This window comes from Poeciliopsis prolifica, unplaced genomic scaffold (assembly GCF_027474105.1).
Source record: "Poeciliopsis prolifica strain line A6 unplaced genomic scaffold, Auburn_PproV2 SCAFFOLD021, whole genome shotgun sequence".
Classification (NCBI taxonomy): domain Eukaryota; kingdom Metazoa; phylum Chordata; class Actinopteri; order Cyprinodontiformes; family Poeciliidae; genus Poeciliopsis; species Poeciliopsis prolifica.
In genome coordinates, this window is record NW_026562396.1 from 3,486,708 (window position 1) to 3,513,217 (window position 26,510).

At 37.9% G+C, this 26,510-nt stretch overlaps 1 protein-coding gene across 4 annotated transcripts in view; it reads right to left on the bottom strand.

Moving 5' to 3' along the window:
* The window catches only part of LOC129369460 (protocadherin-9), a 184,834-nt gene extending 165,760 nt beyond the window's left edge, over positions 1-19,074 (bottom strand). For 3 of the 4 annotated variants that reach the window (XM_055044865.1, XM_055044863.1, XM_055044864.1), the window contains exons 1-2: positions 18,309-19,074; positions 14,718-17,844 (exon numbers count right to left, since the gene is read on the bottom strand). In XM_055044865.1, coding sequence (XP_054900840.1) covers positions 14,718-17,753 — 3,036 coding nt within the window. In that variant the 5' untranslated portion in view covers positions 17,754-17,844; positions 18,309-19,074. The remainder of the gene's footprint in view (positions 1-14,717; positions 17,845-18,308) is intronic. The other variant, XM_055044862.1, reaches the window with a different exon arrangement.
* Positions 19,075-26,510: the final 7,436 nt, after the last annotated feature.

Sequence of the window (26,510 nt, forward strand, 5' to 3'; positions counted from 1 at the left end):
ATTGAGTAGCGATAAGGTGCTAGTTCACCGTTCTGTGCAGAGCAGCTCTTATTTTCCTCTTTTCCGTCAGTTCCGTGGCCCGAACAAAGATGAGCACGTCGGTAAGCTTCGGTGAATGCAAAGCCCGGCGAGACAGAAAAAGACTGAAAATAAGAGTGAGCAAGTATTTAAAAAAAAAAAAAAACGTCCTTTTCTTACGCCCTTGACGATAAAACAACAGACAAGTCATATTTTATGTTTGTGTTAAATATTCCCGTGTGTGGCCTCTCTATGACAGCTTATTCTAAAGCAGATTTATCACAAGTCTTATCTGCTCTCCTGAACAGACAAAGGCAAGGCACATGGCTTCCACTGTAACACACTGATGCCTGGGGCACAAGACCAAACATACGATCAATACAAGTCTCCAGTCTATACATTGAAGACGAGTAGGTTGACATGCGTCCTTCCAGCTGACACATATCACAACTTTTTCTCTAATTAGGTCTCTAAAGAGCATTATACATTTATCAATGCCCATTTTAGACTCCCCCAAGAAAAACTAAACAAATATTATCCTGGCTAAATCCTCTTTGTCTTTGTTGTCCTGATGAGGGAAATCCCTGCACAGATTTAAGGAAATATATAATTAGTCTTCACGCTAATTAATGGATGTTCTCAATTCACCTCACCACGGGAACAGATGTGGACTTAATCAGCTGCCATTCAATCACAAGATCAAACATTTTTCTAAGTTAATAGCAAGACAGCTACAACTAGATGTGAGCCAACAGACACCTTCGAAAAATATATTATTGAAAAACGACGATCTAAAAAATGCTTATATCATCTTTCTATTTCTTGAGACACTGTTTGTGTTATGAAGTTCTCAAATTTCCATCTTGTTAACGACTGCAGTATGTCTTGATCTTTGAAAATCCTCATAAATTATGTTGTCATGTATGCTTTCCTCACTTTGATGTACTAATATAAGAATTCACGAGAAACTGATATCTAAGTCTTGTGAGAACCATATCTAAATACCAGTTGATGAGTTGATTATAGAAAACAGAAATATAAAACATGAGGAAATTAGATCAGACATAAGATCAAGGTAATCAGACAAAAGACAAGTAAATGCTAATAACATAGAGATCATGAGCAATTGACCAAGTTGACTTCAGTGCCAACATAAGAAAAAAAATCTCTTTTCATATCAGGTTTACTGAAACTGTAAAAGTGTGAATATTATATAATTAAACCAATTGAAAAAAATGCATACTGTATTATAGCATCTATGTTGGGTATAATTAAGCTGTCATAGAACATGGTCAGTAAAAGTTTAAACATGAAATAACATATAGTACTTTCTAATTAAGGGATATAAATAGAATAATATGTCCACCTAGATGTCAGCCCATTTTTGTCTGTTTACTATATTCATGAATGCTATAATGCAGATTTCTTTAAAATTTATAGAAGTTTTAAGAAACACAAATTGTTTCTCACTTGAGTTACATCTAATGCATAGTCTGCCTAGTTGAAATATGTCTCAGACCATTTTTTATTTTTTATTTAACCAAGTATTTTACTTCTGATAGGTAGGAGTCAGGCATTTTAAAAGGAAGATATGCACAATTTACTAAGAATAGTGTTGAAACAAAATATCCATTGTTTATTAACATTATAAAATGGCATGTTGAAATTTTTGCGATAGTCTTAGCAATCAGGGGAAAAAAGCTTTATAAGCATTGCAGCAGTCATTAAAGCAATCACATTTCTGGCCAGTTTATGATGAGAAACAAACCTGTGAGGCTGGAAGGAGTCTTTGGTGTCACCCTGGTCTTTAGCTACCTTCACATATTGTCTTTCAGGTTTTAATTGGGACTCTTTTCGGGGAACTCCAAGTCGTTAATATTACTTCTAATCAAGTGAAACATGGTTGTTAACTAAAAGACATAATTTGTCTTAAAATATAGTTAAACATTTCCTCTTAGCTCTATCCAATTAGATGGAAATAGAAAATATGTTTGATGATGTGTGAACAGAGTAGTATGGCTTGATGTGGAGAAATGGCCACATAGCCAACTGATTCAGGGCAGCCTGGACGCGCAAAGAAGCCAAGAAAAAAAAAAATGCATTGAGTGCAGTCTGCTTGGACATGGAGGTTGGGCAGCAGTGTTGTTAGATGGACGAAGCTCAGAGTGGAGCTGGCAAGGCAGAACTTCACCCTCGCAGATGTTCATCTGCTGGAGAGCAGGGTGGATTATTCGCAGCTTTAGATACACAAATATCACTCACAAATGAGTGACAACTATGTTTTTTGTGAAAGATCATCTCCATAACAACACATTCAAATCTAGCTTGACCTATTGGCAGATTAGAAGCTATCATTCCATCCAGACAACAGAGCAGCAGGCTTGCAGTGAGACATGCTTATGCTGTGGTATGTTTAGTTAAAATGGAACAACTGGTTACCACTGGGATTAAATAGAGACTGGATGGTCTTCTATATTGCTGATGAAAGAGTTACCTTAATTTCATAGGCAAGTCCCCCTGCTGCTTGGGCGTCAAGAGATTTGCTTGATGCCGTTGCTTCCTATCCTATTTTTTAGGATAAGGTCTGGCTTGAACATTTAAAACTACTCCCTATGAAACAGCAGTCTCATCCGTTGAGAGATCCCACTGGAATAAGAGGGGCCTTGTGCCTTGCTAAAGGGCACCTCTGTGGGGGTTTCTTCTCCCTCGTCTAATTTATCCTCCCTGTTCAGAACTGACCAAGCAAGCATCTAATCCGAAGTTCGTTTTCATGACCTTTAGTACACTCGTTCTATGTCTGCAGTTGTATGTGAATGTAAACTTGTCTATGGAAACTAAAGAGAAACAAAAAAGCAAGATTTGCCTCAGGCTCCCAGTGCCATGACCAGTGCACTTGCTCTTGAAAAGGATCCAACACATAACGTAAGACAGGGGCTTTTTCCTCCTTGCAACATCAGTACAAGAAGGAAAACTCAGACAACTCAACCTGAAAATGAAAGTGCTTTGTTTGCCTTAAAAAGAAAAAAAATATAAACTAAACAAAACTCAGACTACATGACAGGTTTTAAAAATGAACCTTTGGATTCAGACCACACTGTTACAAAGGAATATGTAAATATTAAAAAAAAAAAAAAATATATATATATATATATTATATATATATATATATATATATATATATATATATATATATATATATATATATATATATATATATATATATATTTCCATAGATAATAAAAATAACGACTAAAGTTTGCCTTCTTTTCAAGTGCCAGACGGATCTTGATCGTAATTCAGTACAATGACATCAGGGCGATGACAAATTCAGTGAAGATTCACTGCACGCACTGTTAGAATCCTCTTGTCTGATGCTGTTTTCTCATTTTTCTGTGATTTGGTCAATTTGTCTCCACTCATTTTATGGAACCCCGATTAGTTTTTCCTCTTATTTCAATAATTGTTAGTGTCAAAGTCATGTTTGTTTCATTTATAGTTTTAGGCTTGTTTTGTTTTATCCACCTTCTTGTTGAAAGCCTATGAAACAAATCAAAACAAAAAAAAATGTACATTTTCAGTGGAAAGCGTCTATCAGGAAATCAGTGCAGATTATTATTAAGACTCTGCCAGTCTTATCTCTTTCAGACAAAAACACATTTCATATTTACAAAGGAGGCTATCTTTCCTGCACAAAGAATTACTTTGATTGAGAGGAATGTGATGCCACAGAGGTGCAAAAAGAGGGAAAATCTCACATAGAGGTTTCTGTATTATTTGGAGCCTCTTAATCTGCGTCGCACATTGAGTCCCTTTAATGTCTCTGTAGAGTTCAATATTGTTTTAAAATGTGGGCAGTTACAGAATGTATTCTTGTGTGAATAAAAAGCTGCAGCCTACACAATATTTTCCAACAGAAGTGTGGAATGCATCAAAGCATATTCTCTCAGCTACTTTAGTGATCAAATACAAAAAGGGAAGGAAAGAAAACACCATGGGAACCTTTATTTTGTGCAATGAAAACTATCAGAACTAATCCTTATGTAAACCTCTACAATATTGAACATCGTCATTAGAGAATTATCCATTGAGAAGGTGCTTTTTCACCTGTTTCTCTTGCTTTCCTGTTACCTGAATAGTTCTATAGCACCACAAGTGAGTCATATAATATTGTGATTTATGTATGGATTGTATGACTGTCAGTATTATGAGCACATGTTGTTAAATTCACAGTTTCTATGGAAAGCGCCTGAAACTACTGGTAGAGGACCAGGAGTCAAATTAGGCTGTTATTTTTTATTTATTTATTTATATATATATATTTTTGTCAAACAGAGTTAAAAAGGCATGTGACATCATCCTCATGTGGATAATTGTTCAAGTGGATATACGCTCTGTCAGGCGCACTCAATTTCTTCATGGCAAAATTGTATAAAAGAATGAATGTGAGCATGAGGGTTATAAATCTGCTTCAAAAGGCCTTGTGTACATCTGCAGTAGACATGAAGGGTTTCTGTGACATGCCTTCACAGAATTTAACAATTCTAGTTGAATGGCTCAGTTTCAGCCTATTGTGAAACAGGACTTTTGTCTCATGTGCAGTCATTTAATTGTTCTGGCTTAAAAATAAAACTTGCATGTTGCTTTGTGCCTTTTTGAGTAATAATTGAGAGGATGCTGAATGGAGTAAATGGATTGATTTTTAAGAGGGTTTCATGTATGCATATGTCGTATCTTAAACCATCTCTAAGCGCCAGAGTAAACCTGTTCGACAGAACTCAAGTAAGGCACTGGATTTGCAGATGTTTCTGTAGCCTCATCATTGCATAGGAATTTTGCTTGATTTGAGAAAAAAAAGGAGAAATGATGACACATTTTGAAAAGGCAGGCAACATGGTTATATACTTACAGGATTCGGGTTTCAATTTCAGACAGCTGGTGTACATAGCCTTCACAAAGTGACCATGTAGATGGGGTCAAGCTTTAATACCTACATTTATATAGGAATTTTATTTTATTTATCTGCTTCTTTTCCTTCTGCCACTCTCAAATGCAGACTAAGCTCTGCTTCTGGCTTTGAAACCGAGTAGACAGATTAAGCTGAGTTAGGCCTACTTTTCATAAATGTGTTGGTGTGGCACTTTGAAATCCTCCACTCCCTCTCAGCCCTATACACCTTTTTCCCCTGCAATAGAAAGAAAACAGTTAAGAGGTGACACATCTGTGCTTCTTTATATGAAAGGTAGCTGGAGATTAACGAATGAAAGAGTCAGTACTGAAAGCTGTCATTATAATAAAGGGAACAAAAAACACAAGTACTCCTCTATATGAGGCTGTTTGATATCCATCCACACATATTTTGAGAGCATTTCTGATTAAGATGATCCAGATGGTGATGATGAAAATGGGAGTGGTGATAGACTGATATATATATATATATATTTTTTTTTTAGTTGCTGCTCAGCATAAAACAAAACTACAATTACTTCCCATATACTCCAAAACCAAATAATCATTGAAATCAAGCACTATAAGGCCCCATTCTAAAATCACACTATAAATAGAGATTGGGATGATAATATCTGTATGCAGTTTTTTTTTCTTTTTATGTAGGAGCTTAACTACATACAGTATACAGGACTTTAGGAAGCCATGTTAAACTACAGTCCTTATTTATTCTAGGACGATGTAATTTGAATGAAAGCACACACAGAAGGCATATAAAAATTAACACTGTGGAAACATGGTGTGAATAACTTTAACCCCATTTTATGATTCTTCCAGTTTTCATGGTTGTAAAGCCCTCAACTTCTTAGTACTGCTGCTGTGTAGGAGTTGAGAAGGAGGCTGGGCTATCACATTTAAAGAGGCCACTTTTGCACTTTATAGGTATCCGTTTAATTGAATGGTTATTCCTAGACATTTACATTTTGAAGTATTAAAAAAATGTAATTGTATGTTGAAATAATATCAGTGTAACTTTTGTTTAACATTCCATTTTAGCTATCACTTTTTCCAAGTCTTAAGTCTTTACACTATCAATCTGCTCTAATTGGTCATGAACAATTGAGTCAAAAACAACTGGAGACTTGTTTCCTGTGTCACTTGGGTCGAATCATGAGAAATTTTAATTTGTTCAAGGTCTCTGTGAGCCTTAAGACCTTGAGGCTCTTATCTCATCTGTCAAGACAAATACCTCTTAGCTGCATTTAACAAAGAAAACAGTAAAAACGTAACCCTCATATATAACCTGTATGAGTCTGTGTGTGAAGACGCACACAAACTGTCCAATTAACTGACTGCCAAGAATCATTCAGTGAGCAACCAATTTACTTTTTATCCTTCAGCAAAATAACAACAGCTTGTCTTCATAAGTCATCTGTACTAATAGTTTTATCTTTTTTTTTTTTACTCCACCTTGTTGTAAGGATGCAAATTGTGCCAAATGTAAGCAAAAGACTGAAATCAAGCAAATTCACTTTATTGGGATTCCATTAAGTAATAAAAAAAAAAAAGGAAAGGATTAACATCTTTGATTTGGGGTTTGAAAATTTTTTAAATGATCAATAAACTATTTAGCACAAAGAATATTAGAAAGAAATCTCTTTAATCACCCGGTATGGGTATGGATGAAAGTAAAAGTTCATAAATGCTACAATATCTCAGCAAGTCTTTTGTTTCTGAAATAACTCACCCCCACCCTCCAACTTTGAATAAAACCCTCAGCATCAGAAGTTTTCAACAACTGCCAACTTGATCCCACTGACATTCATGAATTTAGGTCAGCAAAGCTCAACACTTAGTGTGCCAGCAAACACTTTTGAATTTTATTGTTAGTTAGTTATTATGTTGCTTGCGCATCAGTTTCTCTTTGAGTCATTTTCAAAAATACAGATAAGTCAAACTAAAAACTCTCCCTCTCCAAATATACCACTTGGCAGTCTAATCAGCTGCTGTTCTTCTTTTGCAGGCAAATGCCAAGGGATGCACAAATGGCAGCCTAGATACTACAGAAACTTCTTAACATCACAGAAATAGAGAACAAACAGACAAAGTCAAAACAAGTGAGAAATGGTCTCTTTGAAACATTTATTATGAAATTATAAAGGTAAAATAGCACTGTTCAGGTAAAGCTTTTGTTCACAGAAAAAGGAGTTGCAGTGTACTTAAAAACTGTAAGAGTTGATTCCAGATGTAATTGATGCGTACCCATAAAGGGTAAACGTCAAAAGTAAAAGGAAAGGCAAGGCAAATGACTAATACCAAAATAAAATCATCAATATTAATTACAAGCCCATTATCGTATAACACAGCACATTAGGCAAGATTACCAGGAGTTCAGTTTAAATGAAACATTATATATACAAGATTTACATTGATGAGAGTTACAGACCCGGTTCTTTATGAGCTATGAGGCTCGATGGCAAAGCAGTCAATGGCAGTCACATTTAATGTCCAGTGTAAAAACCAACAACAACAACAACAACAAAAATAAAAACAGAACAAAATGGGGATGTGGAAGGATGGGGAGGGAAAGAAGTTGGCTGGCAACGGCATTATCATGACAATTAGTCTGGACACTGGCACACCTTAGTGACAGCTTGTGACTGTGAGTTACTTGACATGACAACCCAGCTGACAAGGTATCCCTTTGGGGTTGGTCATGTCAAAACGTACACCAGCGCAATACCCATGTACCGCTGCTCCTCTAATGATAAACAGAGAGTCCTGAAAACAAGCCACCCTCATCTATTACTAATGATCACAACGCAAAGGTGAAAACACCCCCTTTGTTGGCGATTTAACATTGCATGTAATGGCATTGACCCAGATAGGAGCGTGGGTGAAAGGTTAGGGCTGGAGATGGGGAAGAAAAAGGGTGGGTGGAGAGACCAAGTGAGGAGTGGAAAGAAGAAATGGGTTGTCGGGGGCAGGGGGTGAGGGGCATTCAAACAATGAAGTAGCATCAAAAGTTCATTTTCTTTTTTTTTTTTTTCTTTTGTTTTTTTTTTTTACAAAACGTATTTTTTCTTCTTTTTTTTGCAGACAAGCAAGCAGTCAAGAAACATTTTCTTCCACCCTCTACTCTTAATATTTTTATTGGTGCTTAAAAAGAATTCAAATAAGATGTTAATATCACACTGTACATGTCTTAAGCAGCAGTTTTTGTTTGTCATGCAGTGTTAGAAAATTTACGAGGTTAGTATGTCAGCTTGATTGATTGCTTCAGAAAAAAAAATGGGAAATGCAGTTTGCAGATTGGTGAAAACATGAAGTTGAATTAAGTAATGACAGCCCCACAAAAGCCACACAGACTTTTTGTGCAGCAATATCACAAAGCACAAGTGAATGATGAATTTGAGATAAATGGGTTGCCAGCCAAGAATGATGGACAATCAACAAAACCAGAAAGAGAAAAAAATAATAATAATGTGCACAAACACACATAAAACTATTCAGTATTGTGCAACATTTGTCAATATGAAAACTTAGTAGTACATGTGTCTTGGAGGAGAATAACTGTGTAATGAGAAAAGATTTGTCATTATGTGTTAAGAAATAAAAATATTAGAAACACACGTAAATAAAAAATAAATTAATTAATTCCTGGTAATTTGCCATTGTCTGTGTTTTGTCTAAATATTGCCCAAGGTTGTAATAACAAAAAAAAAAACAGAAAGATTATAAATACATAAATATGATACATAAATATATAAATATATAATTTGAACAGAATAAAAAATATAAACACACTATATAAATTAACTCTCAAGTTTAAACAGTGCACCAACAGGGAGTTTTGATTTATTTTTGGTGTTTTGTGCAGACAAAACATGATCACCCTTGGGCAAAAGTCTTCTTAGATAGTTCTACTCACATCTGCTACCTCAGTAAAACTTGCCATCCATTTCATTTCCTTTTACCCACCTAGACATAGAGTACATGACAAGGTTCTTAAAGAAATACAATTTCTCTGCGGCAAAGGGTCTTGAAAATCCTACCCTGGTGATCTGAGGCTTTGATGAAAAAACTTTTTTCACAGGCTTATTGGCTTACTGTTTAAGGATAGGTACATTTGCCTTAGAGATATGCTACATTTTATCCAATAAGATAACACAGTACTCAATCTAGGTTTTTGTTTGTGTGTTTGTTTTTTTTGCAGCTACCTGTAGTTTGCTAAATAATCAAACTCCTGTTGGCAACAGGCTCTAGACAGATCCCAAATTTGCTTGATGAAAGTCTTGATATTTATTCATCTGGTGTTATTACTAATTCATATCCACGAAAACACCTGGAATTTTACACGTGGACTGTTGTTTTCAAGGTTTGAAACCCAATGGAACGTCATTAATCAGAAGTATCAGGGGCAAGTAAAGCGTTAGAGATCACAAACAGAGTATCCTGATTAAGTGACGGGATAGCTGGGGAGAAGGATGTATGATCACAGTCGACAACAATCACTGGCCTCTCTCCGTCTTCCACCACCAAACTCTGTGTCAGCACAACCCAGAAGATATAGCAACAGACTTTTCCCCTCAGGTGCAACATTGTCATAGTTCATTAATCTTCTCAAACTTCTCCTGCTGCCATCAGCCCCCGTACATACTACTAATCCCCTTATTAATGTGGCAAATGAACCTGCACAAGAAGGACGACTCCCCCAAGGCTCCATAATTACAATGGTCTGTATAAACTCCTGTTTGCATTGAATGTCCATTCATTAAATGTACCGACAAGACAACGGAGGAATTACTGAGCTAAGCAGTCATGTTTCTCTCTTGCAGGTTTTTATAACACTCCATGCTTTAATCTGTGTACTTCATCAAGTATAAAAGTTAATAGCCAGCTCATTATTTGTTACTTACACTCCAACATACATCTGCTTTTGGTCGCAATAGAACAAAGGTTGATACACAAGCCCTGGCAAGTCAGGAGAATTGTACTTTTTTGGAATTAAAAAGAGTGTCTCTCTTCGTAATTCCAAAATTAAAAAGAGAAAGAGTCTCTCTTTTTAATTCCTAAAAAGAGAGATGCTATGGTCTCTGTCCCCAAAGCTAAGGCATGATTTGTGATGTAAAGAAATACGTCGCAGAAGTACAAGTAAAATGAAAGTCAAGCACTACCTCTTCTCTGCCGTGTGGCAGAAATTAAACACACTCTTAAAAAAATAAAGACCTTAACACATGGATTTTAAGGACAAAGTAATAGCTGCCAATTATTTTTGTCTCCTCACACAAATCTCATTCTGCAAAAAGCAGAGGAGATAAAACGTGTTTGGTGTTTGTGAAAATCTACACATGTATCTATTTGATTTCAAATTTTTACAATGTTACTTCCAAACCCTGCAACCCCCACTCAACTATGATTGCATGAGCCCTGGGATCTGATGCAGAGCACATAGTTAATGCATAGCCACTGGGCTCATGCTATGATAGTGAACCATAGCTACGCCTAAGACTACTGACAGGATGAGAGGAAGACTGATGGTGATGATTATATTTGGTTTCTCAGATGCTTGTGATGCCTTGTGAAACTAGGACAGTTTTTTAAAGCTTCCTTTTTTTTTTTTTACTCCAGTGCTGTTTACACTAATGTGTGTCCCTAGAGGGTAAATAATAACCAAGAAAAAAGAATGGGTAGGCCAAGATTGCTTCCACTGCTATCAATAGAGTTTGGGCATGGTATACCACAAGGCATTTGTCTGTTATAGCACAATTGTAAATGTCTGGTATTATGATTCCCTACATGCTCCATGCTCTATGCTCCAAGAAATGAAGGTCAGGATTTACTGTTGCTTTCCATGTCTTTTATCCCTGCTCCTTTTTTTTCCTATCAGTTTTCATTGTTATTGATTGGCACTGATGCTGCACAGAAGTGACTGTTGAAAACTGAAAGAAAATTGCTTTTTAATTTCTAGGGAAAAGGTTATTTTCTGTTAACTTCAGATGACAATGGATGTTTGTTGTTAGTTTGTTAAAGAAAAGTAAATGCTAAATTTCATCATTCTATCTTTCACCTCTGTGATGGATAGAATGAAACAGATTGCACCCCACTGACTTCAATTTCAGTATATTACATCAACTTCAATTTTTCAACCAAAAAAGTAACTAGTAATAACTTTAAGACATATTGACACACTTTATTATCTATTTGTATATAAGAAATCTTTAATATTGCCATTCTTATCTGCTTTTCCCCCCCTAAAGCCAAGTTACTCTGCATGGAATATGATATGATAATCCGATGATATTGCTTTCTGGATTTACTGTCTGCTTAAGGTTTCACTCAAAAGTAATTGGTGTTATTTTCATTCTTGCTTTTAAAGAAACACTGTGCTAATCTTCTTTCTGTTTTTTTATTCAATATGCTGATAGAAATGTCAGAAATGAATGCAATGCACTCTGCGTGGCAATTGTGTGTGGTAATGACATACAAATATCAGTACAGACGGTTGGGAGTGTACAAAATAAGATAAGACAAGATAAGAATTTATATATATATATATATATATATATATATATATATATATATATATATATATATATATTATATATATATATATATATATATATATATATATATATATATATACATAGCTGAAAAATATTGACCTGAATCCAACAAATCAAAGAGAAATAGAAGACAAGAAAATGTTTTTGGGAAGCTTTTAAATAGATAACTCAACTAGGACCATTTGTTCCCATATCCCTCAGAAAAGACCCTACAGTGGCTTTGAGTCTGCACTGGATTTTTTAAATAATGTCACGCAACACTTGATAAAAAAAAAAAAAAGAAAAGAATGAGACATGACAGTATTAGATTGTGAAGGATTTGAACATGTTGACAATCTGCCAAAGTGAAAATATGATTAAATTATCCGTGACCCCTTACGATTTTGGCACTGCTGACAATTTTGGTAATATTTAACTGAACAAGAAAATAAATGAAACTGCAATTGTTTGTGAAAATTGGGTCTTCGCAAACTGTTTAAATGTTTTCCACATTTACTCTGATGCTTAAATGTAAAAAAATGAAGATCTCTGTGATCTGAGCAGATCAGTTGTTTCTTGAGAACTTCTTGCTGGGCAAATTTGTTGACCTTTACAAAACAAAATGATACAGCATTGTGGGTTTTTAGGTTAAGTGTTGTTAGAACTTTACTTTATTTTCAAAAATCCTTTTTTACATTTGTGACTTGTTTTTCAAATGGACTAAATCATTAATCTAACAACATAAAATTTTAGATTAATTTAAGCCCAAATTAGAGATAATTTTTTTTTTGTCTACGTGACAGCTGTAATTATATACAATGTTAAATCTTTATACAGCAACCATGCACTACACTCGAGTGTGCTTTATTAGATTCTTTTAAATTGAAATACAACATTTGAATTTGGTTAAACAGTCTGGCACTGTGTACTTCAAATCTTAAGTATTACATTTCTGCTATTCTTGTCATATTTTGCCCTAATAGCACAGAATAAAATCTCTTTACTTTTTTTGTATTATTTTGAGGCAATTCCTCTATTTTTTATCTTAAATAGTTACATTTACCGCCGAGATAAAACTGCACTCATGACTTTAGAAAAAGAAAACTATGATATGTTTTGTCATATCAACAATTCCATGTTGAAAAAAGAATGTCTTTACATTGACTGAGCTTATTAAAACAAGACCACAATTAATGTTTGATGTAGCTGAAACTGAAAAGATTTAGAGAAAGCACTGAAAATTTTACATTTTGATGTTATCCATTAGATGATCAGTTCATTTTTTTTAAAGTTATTTCACAACATTAGGTCATGTATGAATTAATCTGGAATGTGGAATTATGCATAGCCTCTTTCACGTTATTGGCCATCACTGTAATTTCCACAGGCAATAAAACAATCAGACTGTATCACCAAGTTCAAACTGTTACAATTGGTGTTAGCATAGAAGTAAGATTGATTGGCGACTGAACTGCGTAAAGATTTGTACGGGATCCATTTATGTTGTTTGTAAAGGTTCCATTTATGTCGTACACAAGTACTTCTAAAGGCATGAATCAAACTTCATGAAGCTCAGTGAACAAAAAGGTACATTGTAAGTGGCACTATAGAGAACACATTTGCTCTGTTTGTGTGCTTCTTTGAATCATTTGTTAGAATTATTGATCGCAGTAAATCTTGTGTGGAATTGTGGGATGACTGAGCAGATCAATGAAGTTGTGCTTACAGTATAGTGTCATATCTCATATGTCATCTTCTAGGGCTGGAATAGAGTACCCTAACCCTCAACTACTCCCCCAAGTGCAACCATCCTTACCTATTTTATCGTCTCTTCTCGCATCTCTCTCACATCGCCAACTGCACACCACCGTCAACTGGTGAGTGACGCCACAATGAATGCCTCTTTTGACTGCTACCTCTCACACAGAAGCACGTTAAATGCATCCCAGATGCAGTGACCCGAAGGTATGCATCCACAGGAGTTGAACAGTGTCATTGCTGTAATTCCACTCTCTCCTCCGGATATACCTTATCACTCAGATCTACAACTGCCATTATCAATCTTCCCCTGTGCAGCCTCTGCATCATTAGGTGAGAGTATTTCACTAAGAACTCTAACATCGTTTTCATTCCTGTCTTGTCCTCTCTTGCATTCCACTGCAAGTTGGCATAGTGCCAGGTTGTGCCATGTAGCGCAACAGTGCCACCTAAAGGTTCAGTACCACCACATGTCGAGCCTGACCTACAGACTCTGATCTCACAGCCTTCCACTTCTCTCCCTGCGGTTTCTCTCTCTCTCCTGTTTTTGTCCATGTGTGTTCCATTAGATTAGAACTGTGTGTTGTGTAGTGCTGCTTTATTAGCAGAAAAATTAATAAGGCTTTGATAAAAAGCAGCATGGATTACGTTGAAATTTGAGGCTCATTATTGGCTAATCCTTTTTGAATTGGATGTGTATCAAGTTCCAGACGAGCTTTACTCAGTTCGCTAGTGTGATTTGAGAGGAGGCATTTAATTCAAGCAGATGATGAGGCAAAGCTTACAGTGACATTCACAATACCACTGTAGCAGTCTAATTATTGACTATTGTTGCAGCAGCAGGTGTTGAAAAGGTTACAAAATCTTTAGTGATATTACAATACACATCAAAATAAAGAAACAAACGAAAAACATGAAAACACTGTTATGAGAAGAGAGGTGAAAAGTCTGCTTTTTTTCAAGTTGGCAGCATTTTTTGCTGTGATGATGACCGTTATCTGAGTAGATAGGCAAGAAAAAAATGTTTCTTTCACAAAGAACGGTGAATCACAATTATTGTTGTGTAGATACAGTTTGCCAGCTTTCTAAACTGGGTGCTGAAGAAAAAACGTAAGGCAAGAAAACTGCTTACCCACTTGCATTTTCTTAAATATTAATTCAGTAGTTTTAATATTAAAACATGTTGATAATTATCATCCCCAAATTACAATTCTGAGTCCATGATCAACTCCATTAATTAGGAGGTGGTCTTTCTTTCTCTCTTTCCTTGTTTCATTTTTTAATTTAGGTTGAGACACAGAGGAATTTGTTGTAGTTATAACTCTCCAGTACTGTTTTTCCTCTTTCTTCAGACTACCCAATAGTGGGTCCCTAATCTAGACTGGCACTTCAGCACTGTGGAACAGGGCAGTTATAGGCAGTACTTATAGACCAGTAAAAGTGCTCCTTTACCTGCTGTCTGGTGTGCATGGGCCCCTTCGTTTTGAACCCTCCTTGGGAGCTGCTCTCTGAGGCACTGAAGTGGTCGGAGCTCGTGGAGGATCTCTTGGAAAGGGTGTCACAGCCCCCAACAAATGTGTTATCCAATGGGAGTTCCTGGATCACGTGATGTTTCTTGACTGAGACAGGTGTGTCGGCCTTAAGGTGAAAGGCCGACTGCGGTGAGGCTGACTTGTAGTGCCGAGCCAAGTCGGGACTGCTTGGTTTGAAGGTGGTAGTAGGTGTGGCATTCCAATCAAAGCGTCCAATCCCTTGTTCTTCCAGCTCAGTGGGCAGACTGATGGTTCCGTTAATTGGTTCATGGGCAGGATCATCTGGTTTGTTCCCCTCGATGGTGACAAAGTTGAGCAAAGAGCTTTTTGGGGACTTTCTTTTCTTGCGCTTTTTCTTTTTGTTCTGCTTGTTTTCTGTGTTGGGTGACATCCACTCAGCCCCTTGCTTTTTTCTCTGTGCGGCTTTAAATCTGGATGCATGGCGACAGCGCAGCAGCACAGTCACAAAGATGACAATGATCACCACCAATGCGCCAGTGACAAAGGCTATCATTATGGTTAAATAGTCACCATTTTGATACGTTTCGCTACTTTCACCAATGTTTCTGTCTATCGGGGTCTCCATGGTGCGCCGGATGAGATCATAAATGAGTGTTGCGTTGCCCACAGTGTCATTGACATACAAAAATACAAGCACCAGAGTGTGGAGTGATTTGGGATATCCTAGGTCACTAATATTGACCACTAATCTGTGTAAGCCTATGTCAGTTATTGCAGGCTTTTCTTCCAGTGTAATGTTTCCAGTGACAGGGTCGATTCTGAATAAACCCTTGTTATTCCCGCTCACAATAGTGTATTTCAGTTCCGCATTCATCCCTGTGTCACCATCAACAGCAAACACCTCAGCTACCACAGATCCCGGGATAGAGGACAGAGGGACAAGCTTGAAAGAGGTGTTAGAGGGTGGATAGATGACAATTGGCGTGTTGTCGTTAACATCAATGACATTGATGGTCACCTTTGCGACTGAGGAGCAAGGAGGCCTGCCACTGTCCACAGCCTTAACATCAAAAGTATAGGAGCTCTGTTGCTCCCTGTCAAAAGACACATTAGATTTTATCACCCCAGAGTATGGATCTAGTATAAAGTTCTCATTGTCATTCAGAATAGAAAGAGAGACAGCAGCATTTTCTCCTGCATCTGAGTCTGTCACAGTTATCACCCCCACAGTGCTGTATTTAGGCAGATTCTCTGACACAAAGAACTGAAAGTGGTTATGTGTGAACTTAGGATTGTTATCATTTTCATCCAGCACAGTCACAATAACAGTTGCCTGTGTTTGCAAAGGGGGAGTTCCGTTATCTCTTGCCGTTACGGTGAAGAGGAATCTGTCCTGATCCTCCCTATCAAAAACCCTAGATGCAGTCAGGACCCCAGTTTTACGGTCCAGATCAAAAAATGATGCATTCGGTCCCAACTGATACACTATCTCTGCATTCTTCCCACTGTCCTCATCTGTAGCGGTAAGGGTGGTGAGGAACAGGTCGCGCTTGTTGTTTTCCATGACGGGCAGCTCGATGACTGGCTGAGTAAAAATAGGTGGGTTGTCATTCTCATCCTCCAGCCTCACTCTCACCAAGGCCGTCTGATTCAAACTCGGTTTTCCAGAATCTGAAGCGACAATTTTAAAGTTGTATTCCTTTGTCCCCTCGTAGTCAAGCAGAGCAGATGTTTCCAGCAGATACTGGTTGTCATACACAGCTTTCAGGTGGAAAGGTACATCCTTCTCTATAAAACAAATGACCTTGCCATTTATGTCAGTGTCTCTGTCTGAAACTGTGATGAGAGCGATCTTAGTATTGATGGGATCCTTTTCTGAGAGGAAAACAGTCCCATTAATGGGACTGATTATGTATCTCAGGTCTATATTAGGAGGATTGTCATTAACATCAGTCACATTTATAGTAACTGTAGCTCTGGCTGGACTTGAGCTGCCATCACTGGCTAAAACAGAAAGCTTGTGAATAGCAGTTTCCTCCCGGTCCAAAGGTCTCTGTACTGTAATTATGCCAGATGTTGTATTTAATGCAAAAAGTCTTTTAGTCGCAGGAGACACTTGAGTTCCAAATACATAATGTATGTCTGCATTTGCCCCAATGTCTGCATCCGTAGCCTGGAGTTGCACCACAGATGTGCCTATAGGGGAGTTCTCGGGTATATGCACCTCTATCTGACTCTCTTTGAACACTGGCTTGTTATCATTGACATCTGTTACAGTCACCTGAAGAATGGCAGTGCTGGATTTCTGTGGACTGCCACCATCCTCCACTTTAATCTTCATCACATAAGTATCCTTCTGTTCCCGGTCAAGATTCTGCTGCACAATAAGCTGGGGCCACTTCTCCCCCTCAGGCGTCTCCACAATGTCTAAACCGAAGGCACTTTGCCCATTGATCAGCTCGTATTTGTGGACACTGTTGGGGCCAGTGTCTGGGTCAGTGGCAGAAGGAATAGCAAAGCGGCTGTTAATGAGAGTGTTCTCTGGGATAGAGATGTTGATCACAGGGGACGGGAACATGGGGGCATTATCATTTGTGTCTTTGACGATTATTTTTATCTTAATCAGCCTGAAATAATCATTAGGCAGGATAACCACTTCAATTTCAAAGGAGCACTCGCTGTCCTCAAATGAGGGACCAGGGCACAACTTCTCTCTGTCAATTCGGTTTGATGTTGTGAATATCTCTCCAGTACTGCTCAGAACACGGACCAGTGGGTTGTCTCCAGCTTTGGAGACCAGCCGGTACACGAGATTTGCACTTGCTCCAGTGGCAGCATTTGTATGGGAAATGTTTAAGTCCTTTGGTATATTTCCAATAAGGACATTTTCTTGCAACTCCTCCCTGATGGGATAAATTAATTCTTGAGCTATTGAAGGATCAAGCCATATGCAGGCAAGCAGAGCAGCCAACAGGTAATAGTCTTTCAGATCCATAGCAATGTTAATTTCTCTTCAGGCTTTGTAGTTTAATTATTCACTTCTGTGCAGTGATGACCACGATGACAGTAATCTTCCAAGAAAATACCTATGAATACACGAGAGAGTTTCTCTTCAGTTAACTTTCTTTTGCATGCACAGTAATGACGTTTATTCTACAACCACTTTTCTAAAATAAAATTGCTTTCCTCACTGTTGTCTTTTCTGAGTGCGTAACATTACATTCAACTGCAAAAGTTCTGCAAAATATAATTCCAATATTCACAAAAATCAGCAAATTCTAAACTGCAGCAGTATCTGTTTTTTCCCCCCCTTTTGCAATTCCTCCTAATTTTATGCTCACCAAGAATCTTTCACCCCGAAGGCTGGAAAACTTCACAACACATTACACAGTCTTAATAATTTCTCACTTAAATTGGCAAAGTTAAAGAGCTTAAGCTGTGTGGGGGCTCCTAAACGAATGAATGAGCATGAATGAAGCCTACGAAGTAAGCTTAGTCAGATGTTGCATTCAGCGGGCATCTGAGACCTGTTCTTATCCTACATACATACCCCAAATCCGTTGCAGCAAAGAAGAAAAATTGGAGTGTGTCAGCTCATAGTCTTCTCATCCCTTGATGCCGTATGCGAGTTTATTCAGGTACAGAGATCCCTCTCTGCCTCTGTGGCGTTTTGTTCCAGAAAAGAGAGAGAGAGGGAGAAAAAAGCCCCTGTCGGAGTGATCAGACAGATGAATAGGTTTGATGTAAAAGCTGCAAAGCGCAAAAACTGGGGTTAATGTGAGGCTGCATAGCGAGTGTCGCAGTTCCTTTCTCCCAATTTAACTTCAGGAATGGACAGGGGATGACGGCGAGACCTGCGAGGATTGCGGTGATCAGCGTCGGTCCCCCGGCATACCCAGCAAGGTGATCAATGTTTTGTGATGCCTTTCACAAGTAGAGATCCAGAAAGAAAAAAAATAATAATCAATGGTGATCTCCCGTACACGTCCCGAGAAACCCGGCTTTCACACACACACACTTTGCTTATACCCGGCTACCTGTGAAGGTGAAGGTGCCGTTGAGGTGAACGCAGGAGGAGACACTCGTGTCCCGTCATGATTCAACTTCACGCAGCTCCATTAGTAATTGCACAAATGTTTGCACAAAACAGCAAAAGACAAAAATATATGTAGATGTTTTTTATATATATAAAAAAAGCAGAGGTGCAAAATCTGAGATTCAATCCCACTCGGAGATGTCAAGCAACACAAAAAGCCTCTACTGTGTTAAACACCGATACTCCGAGAGCGCACTGCCGCTTATCCTCGCAGTCTCACTCCCAGAGCAGAATATCTTGCACTAACTCTTTGTAAACCCATAGGAGGGGTGGTGAAGTATACCACTCCAATGCTCCCCCCCCCTCCCTCTCCAACCCCGCCGACCCTCGTCATTGGACACCGCCCATCTCTTTCAGCTGCGTTGTCAACCCAGAGCCGCGGCAGGATTGGTCCGCAGTCACGTCACTTAAATCGGTCCGGAGGGTCGTCGGCGACGAGTCGCTCGGAGAGGATGCTGCAGGCTGCAGGGAGACGCTTAACCAAAACCCGGAGGCTGGAGGGGGTTGATGATGAGGATGACGACGAGGATGATGAAGCTGGCAGTTCTACTGATGATAACGTCTAAATAATAAAAAAAGAAAAGAAAAGAAAAGAAAGCGGATATTCTTTCGCCTTTATATTATGTGTTAGATGAAGACAAACCTTACTGAGTGCCTTTAAAAGGGACTCATGGAAGCGCAAATGCCAACCTGTTTGCCTGTTGTCAGGTAGGCTGCAATAATTGGCGAGCCGCTTTGGAAAAAAAAAATTAATTAAAAAAAAGCACTCCGTAAATTTTGGCACAGCAAAATATTTAAATAAATAAACTGAAGCTTAGAAGAAAAGCTTTGTGTGAGAGTCTCCTATAACTGTGCTCCAGACAAAGAATCCGTTGTCTAAGCATCTTTGCGGTGAGGTGCATATTTGCGCTGCGCAGCTCTTCGCACCCCGCAGCCAGCCGTCAGCAATTGTCCGTCAGAAATAACCTTGACAGTTATCCTCTGTCATCAAAGCTGTGTGCAACACTGGATGGAGGCGCTTTGCGTTGTGGACACATTACACTTCTTCTTTGTTTTTTTTAAATAAGTTAATAAGTTGCGCAATTTGTGCTGATTTCGGACTGTTGTGATTTGGCTTTTGAAACAATCCTAATCACTGACTTTCAAGTTTCATAGGATGTATCTAGTGACTAACCCATAAAACGGCATGTTAGTAATAACAGTAGTTAACCAAAATTAAAACAAAATATAAATTAGAATAAGCCATTGAGATACAGCCGTGATTTATTGTCGTCAACCTTCAGATTGTTGCTTAATGTCAGTTTAGTGCCTATAACTCTCAACTGAAGCCGCAGCTCTCTGCATGTGTTGCTTCTTCTGCTGCTGAGAAAGGCAGGATGTGTAGCAGAAGAGCAGTAGAGACTACTACGGTGAACACTGCCATCTTGAGGTGGACCTTCACATGCGCCCCTTAATCCAGAGTTGAGCTTCAAATCTCCCGTAACCTCACAGTTCTGAATCAAGATTTCACTTAAAGCTCTTGTGCACCCAGGAGAACAGCCTGCGTAACAGATTACACAGCGAGTGACTGGGTAAGGAGCAACGTGCAAAGGGCCAGAAAACAAAAGTGAGAATAAGCACCAATGTTGGTAAATGGCGATGGAAGCGATGCAAAGGACAAGGGAGCCACACCGCTGAGGTGAGAACTGGGCTGTGAATCTCTCCGGAGAGTGTGGCTTAGTGCCCGGTCAGCAGTCCATTAGCACAACCAGCCTAGTGGCCTGACCTTTCTGCCTCCATATTCAGCCATCAGTGTCCTTAGCTGGGAGAGAACAGCCAAAGGAGGGATCTGTCACTTTAGTTTAAAGTCTGACACCCTGATGTAGAGAGAAAAAGTGACAACATAACTGTCTTCATGGTGAAACAGTGTCTTGCTCTGGTGGCCAGCTGGAGTCATTAGTAACTCATCACCTGCTCTTACTTGCTCACTGGGAGTGTGCAAGTAAGAGCGTACATCTGTCTTGAGCTTTTCTGCATAACGGAAAATATATCCAACTAAGTGGAAATGTTCTAACCCTGCAGGTCTCTGAGGTGTTTTTGTGTGTTAGCGCAGGAATAATTGCTCAGTAATTGGGAACACAGGACATAGAGAACACTTTAAAAAAAAAAGTTATTCCTCCCACCTTCTGAAATAATAATTAAGACTCTTGTTATGATCACAAGCTCAAGTAATTTGATGCGTATGTATAACAGGTTCAACGGAAACATATATTTGTTATCGTCTGACGGGAGTGTCGAGTGTCAAATGACCCTTGTCTCAAACACCAGATGGAAATATGATAAGACACGGCACAGCTCCTGATTTTAAATTTAACATTTCACTCAATTTTTATCTTCCTTTTTTGGCAGATTGAATTTCCTCCAGCTAGTGTTTTAGCTAGTTATATTACTGACAAGCGCCAAATGATGCAGTGTTGTAATACAGGTATAAGTAACTGGGGATATATCTTCCTCCCACTGAAAAGACAGCTAAGGTAAGTGTCTACACCTAAGGCCTTATGATTCCTCATATACACGGTGCAGTCAATCACACCATTCACCTTGGTTTGATTCCAACACTGACTTATTGACTTGTCCAAGCTGCTGGATTGACCTCATGAATAACGCAAGTACAAATATGTTTATCTTTCATGTCCATTAAAGCACAAGGTCAAATAGGTAATTTATGTACGTACTAAATAAAACAAGGTCTTGCAAGTAAAAGTCAGAAAATATAAATTGTTGGTGTCGAAGTGTCTCTCATGATAGAAAAAGGGGACAAAAAATTTTGCTAAAAATTGCAACTTTTTAAAAAAATTTTACATTAGTAGCTGAAACCAGATATTTGCATTTACTGCATGTTTTTTGTCTTGTCACATTGAATCAGACTAGACATTTTCTGTTTTAGGTCAGTTAGTGTTATTCAAGTAAATATATTTGCTCAATACCAGAAAAATAAAGATTCTTCAAGTTAACTGTCTGACTTTCTTTAAAGTCAGAAGCTTACCTGCATTAAAATCACTACGCCTCTAATACATTTGACAAAGTAAAACAGTGGATCTGTTTTAAAGCAATGCCTCAAACACGTCTGCTTTGGGCGTCACCGTGGAAACATAATAAATACGGTAAGATATTCGGTAGAGCGTTGACAACCTATATAAGTCTGGGTCATATTTGGGTACAATTCTCAGATGCCTTAAATTGCCCTGTTTATCTATTTAACAATAGGCGCCATTGCAACGTCCAGCCATTCTGCTCATCGAAAAGACAACGGGCTCTGTGTCCCAGAGATGAAAGTCTTCTGGTGTGAAATCTACACAACAGCCCCAGAACAAAGGAAAAAGTCTTTGTGAAGATGCTGGCTGAAGCTGATAAGAGTCGTTCATGATCACAGTAAGATGAGTCCTGAACTCACAAGGGCCAGAGGGCCTCTCCATGGGTTAGTGGCCATTTCTCCAAAAGCAACATAAAAAGAAAGATTAGATTACAATTGCCAAATGCCCTCAAGGACAAAGACTGTAACGTTTGGACACAAATTTTGTGATCTGATGACAGTAAAGTTGAAGTATTTTTCCATAATGACCGTCATCACATTTGGAAGAAAACCAAAGTCTGTGAATACCATTCTGGCCATGAAGTACAGGGCTGATAGTATCATGCTTTGTGGATGTTTTATTCCTGGAAGAATGGCTATGCTTCAGAAAAAATATATATCCTTTGAGAAACAACATCGGAGGAACACCTCAAACCATTGCCCAAAGGACGAAAGCTTTGTCACAAACAGGCCTTAGAAACTGACATGACTCTGAGCATTCTACCAAATTATTTAGAAAGTGGTTTAAGAAAACCACATCACTGGTTTAAGGACGCCACAAAGCCCTGATCTCAATCTCATTAACTCATTGATAGCGGTTCTATCAGAAGAAATTTCCGAAAATTGCTGAAGTTTGTGGGAGGACACCCAGAACATTTATCCAAAGTCATGCTGTACAAGAGGCAATTCTACCAAAAAATTACTAAGGAAATGCATGCAGATTTTTTTTAATTTAAAGAAAATGTAAAAGAAATATCAAATCTAAATAATTGTGGTCATCCTTACTGAACTAAGACAAGAAATGTCAAGTTGTAATTCATGTCCAAGGGGAATAAAAAAGGGCCTTTTTAAAATGTCTTTTACAAACAAGAATACATAAAGTGTGCAAATACTTTACTTAGGAGGAAACCTTTCAAAAGCAGTGTTAACACTTTAAGAGAGAGAGTAAAAAATTCTAACATTTAGGATATACTCACAAAACATTTCTTTTTCTAAATGTTTGCTCAGAAGAATAAAAATGGCAATGCTTTAAGAGCAAAAATCATCTTACACTTGTTAAGCTCATTGAGGGTTTTCTTCGCTCTGCCTCACTAGCTGTGTGAGAAACGATAATTAGAGGCCATTTCAGCCTGTGTGAGCTGCTTGACTCGCCGTTCTTTCTTTATGCACAATATAGGTATTGTAAAAAGAAAGAAAGAAAAAAAAAGATTACACTTAATTTTTCCAGAACTGTAATTATGCAAATCCTTTGCAATTTCTAAGGTGAAACAAAATAACAACAAAATAAATGACAGTATCAGTAATGAATACTTATTTTTAATCTCCACTTCCCACCTCACTTCCTGTAATCAGCTGACTCAGAGAAAAAACATAATTTGGGCTATTATCACTTTAGCTGAATCCTGCTGATTTTTACATTGCGCCGCCTACCAACCAAGCAAACGAGCACAAAAAAAAAAAAAAAAAAATCGGGCTTCTAAAATAATTAAGTCCTTTGAGTAGTTTCACTCATTGTTGAAATCATACTTTTACAAAGTAGGTTTTACAATGTGTTGAGTTACATGTTGAGGTTCAAACACCACTTTCTTATAACATTTTGATATTTAGTTTATCATCTATTTTCAAAGCTCAACTTCCTCTAGTTAATTCTCTCCTGTTATAGTTTTCTTTTTCTAGCAGAGAATGTGAACTTCGCTTGTTTAGTGTTTTTGCGAAAAAAGCCTCGGCAACTTCCGATCAAAACACTTGCAGATTTCCTTAAAACCCTTTTGCCAGTGGGACTTAGAGCACTAATGACCCAGTGGATAATTGGCATCACACACCCTGCAGTCACTGAACACTAATCAGAACTTCCAATCAGACATTTCTGACTTGAAAGTTTAGAAACATGTGAGAGAAGATTCAGATAGGAATCATTTATCATTTGCTTTGAGTGTGATTTCAGTCAAACTAAACCTTTGAATTCCCTGAAGGATTTTGTGTTATATTGCTTAACAAGGTGGTAACAAGGTACTTTGATATGTTCAGGGCCAGAACTTTCCTGCTGCTGGCTTTTGAGTCATATGTAAATGCTTGTTCAAGGTAATTTTTTTGATTCACCATATGGCAACCTGACAGATTTTTCTTAGTTGATCCTGAGCTTTCCTTCTTCCTGCAAATCGTTTTAAATGCATTTTTTATGCACCCAGCAGATACTTTACTGCCAGAGAGTTGGCATTTAAGGCATAAAATGTCATTTATATTAGTCTTTTGGACATTGATTGGCATATTGTTTGATCAAAAAAAGATATCCTGGGTGGATATGGTCTAAATATGCCAAAAATTCAAGATATCTCCGATAAGAGTAGTCTCTTCTGTCAATACAGCCTCGGCCTGACCAAAATTTGCTCTCTTCCTTCAGTTTCAGCTCCTGTTTTTTTTTTTTTTTTTTTATCTTTCTGACACATTTGAATCACATATCACTTTGCAGACCGTGCACTAAAAAAGGTCAAACATTCCTTCCTATATTTTTTTCTTACTCATGTGAAAGCCTGGGCTGAAATGGATCCTGGTCAGAAACAGCTGTGAACCAGGGAGAGAATGTAGAGTAAGATCCTCCTCTGCTTAACTCACGCATAAGCAGGGCTGACCTTGTGCAGAATGAATGAAGAAATATAAAAGTCTTAGATACTTGGCATGCACTCCAACACCAGAATGATTTCAAATCTTATCCAATAGCGTTGTATAAGTTAGGACAGGGAGATCATTTTCTTCAAGTTCATCCTACAGTACGTCTCAAGCAATTATAACTTGCAATGTCTGCCACCCTCTTCTATTTTTGAGCAAATACTTGACGTACAGAATACAAATGTAAAACCGCCATCCGTAACCTTTGAAGTCCCTGCTTCTTTAAAGTTTAATTACTGTTTTAATAAAATTTCACTGATTCCTTAGAGGCTTGTTGTCATGGTTTAAATATCAGGCTGAAACAAGCTCCAACAAAGAAAGATCCCATCCGGTACCGGATGTGCAGCTGCAGACTCACAGCCACCGTATCTTTTCAAAATGTCAGTATCAGGCTCTAAGTGAAATGTACACTAAGTTAATTTATTTCTGCTTGTAACCTAATTATGACTCTGGCTGCAAAGACAAGTTGTGGAAAAAGATGGGAAATGGCAAGGAAATGTCTACATATATGCACAAGCTCTAATATGCTATTTAAAAGGTCAGACTTGTGTTTCGTGACTTTTGTCAAGAGTTAGTCAAGTGACTACTGCCTTAAAAGATCGACCTAATTAGAAATGTTGAGATATGTTGCATAAATTGCTAATTATATGCAGCAAGTGTGCGAACAAATGCATATTACAGTGTGTCTTATTTGGGTGGACACACATAAATGATGGAAGGACTCTGCTAATAAAGCCTTTATTAAAAGACAAAAAAACGACAACAACAACAAAAAAAAACACTCCAACCAGTGTGCAGATAAAAGCTCAAACCTCTTGTATAAAACACTAAGATCACTCTGTAGGTGTGCAGCAATTGTTGCTGCTCCACTTTTATGTAAAGTACACCCACTTATTAGTTTAATCAGTGGTCTAAAGCTGAGCATGAGTCATTCTCTTAGCATGAGGATCCGCAGATTTGTCGGGTAGTTCTGAGCATACACCGATGAGAAAAGTTTCTTTGTGAATGTACTAAACACATTTTACATCTATATTTCTGCATTTCCCATCCTGCTTCTTGTATATAAACATAGTATTTTAGGAGATGCATCATATTTTCATGGCCTCATTGCTTTGCAGTTCAACAAAGTTTTATGATTGCCAAACACTCTGACATATCAACACAGCCAACAAACACATTGCATTTCTGTGTAATTCAATCTAAGTTGTAGAAAATTATCGTTTTCCTTCATGTTTCACAGGCTGTTAAAACACACCAATAATTTCCCTTTACCCAAGAAATGTCAGGGAGACCCTGCTTGTTATTTTACAGGCAACAGAAGCTTCTAAGATCCAAATCCCTGCCCACTGTGATGAGGTATTATCAGATGACAACATGCAATTTAGGTTTAACAAATGAGATGGAGAACAGGAAATGTCACTCTCCCTCATAGTAATTTTTACCCCCCAAAGCACAGATTCTGATGTAGAAATATTGTCATATGTTGTTGTTGCACATTCAGTCTGGTGTGATGTCTGACGCAGGTGCTGCCAATAATTATGTTTGCATGGTGAATCCAGCAAACGGTGACAAACAGTGACTGGCAACTTAAAGGGCTCTTTAATGCAAAATTATGTGTGCTAAATAATTGATCAATTAAAATGATCTATCTATCTATC